Here is an 862-nt window from a genome sequence, read left to right as displayed (position 1 = left end):
TGCGGACCATCAGCCTCGGCTATGCGATTCAGTTGGCCGGCGTCCCCCCAAGTTCAGCGGCATCCGCTTCACATCAGTGAAGGCGGCTGATGCTCCTGTCTTGCGTGCGGAGATTGCAATACTACTGGCGAAGAATGCGATAGAGCCGGTCACTCCAGCCGATATGGAGATGGGGTTTTACAGCCCCTACTTTGTTGTACCCAAGAGGGGTCAACTGGGAAAAGAGCAAACTCTCCTTGGCGCAGAGGATCTCTTTTCTCGGTATGGAGTTAGATTTGGTCGAACAGACAGCACGCCTCACAGAGGAACGTGCTCAGTCGGTGCTGAAATGCTTGAATACGTTCAAAGACAGGACAGCAGTCCCACTGAAACATTTTCAAAGGCTCCTGGGGCATTTGGCAGCTGCAGTGGCAGTCACGCTGCTGGGGCTGCTCCATATGAGACCACTTCAGCACTGGCTCCATGGCAGAGTCCTGAGGTGGGCGTGGTTACGCAGAACTCACCTGGTCAGAGTCACACCGGCCTGCCGCCAAACCTCTTCACCCCGTGGTCAGACCCTTCGTTTCTCCGGGCATGTATGCCCCTGGAACAGATCTCCAGGCATGCCGTGGTTTACATGGATGCCTCCACCTCTGGCTGGGGGGCAATGTTCAACGGGCTTGCAGTGTCGGGGGTTTGGACGGGCCCCCAACTGCACTGGCACATCAATTGCCTAGAGTTGCTGGCAGTATGCCTGGCCTTGAGCCGTCTCAAGAGGCGATTAGGAGGCAAGCGCGTGCTGTCCGCACGGACAACAATGCGACCATTGCGTACATCAACCGACAAGGTGGTCTACGCTCCCGTCGCATGTCGCAACTCGCCC

General features: G+C 57.1%; 1 protein-coding gene across 1 annotated transcript in view; it reads left to right on the top strand.

Moving 5' to 3' along the window:
- Window positions 1-862, top strand: part of LOC107709982 (uncharacterized) — a gene marked incomplete at its 3' end in the record, with an annotated part of 46,851 nt that overhangs the window by 18,808 nt on the left and 27,181 nt on the right. The window contains exon 4 of the mRNA XM_016514654.1: window positions 403-673. Coding sequence (XP_016370140.1) covers window positions 403-673 — 271 coding nt within the window. The remainder of the gene's footprint in view (window positions 1-402; window positions 674-862) is intronic.

This window comes from Sinocyclocheilus rhinocerous, unplaced genomic scaffold, assembly GCF_001515625.1.
Source record: "Sinocyclocheilus rhinocerous isolate Xijiao unplaced genomic scaffold, SAMN03320098_v1.1 scaffold687, whole genome shotgun sequence".
Lineage (NCBI taxonomy): Eukaryota > Metazoa > Chordata > Actinopteri > Cypriniformes > Cyprinidae > Sinocyclocheilus > Sinocyclocheilus rhinocerous.
Note: the sequence above shows the minus strand (reverse complement) of the source record. Positions and strands in the feature narration are given on the sequence as shown.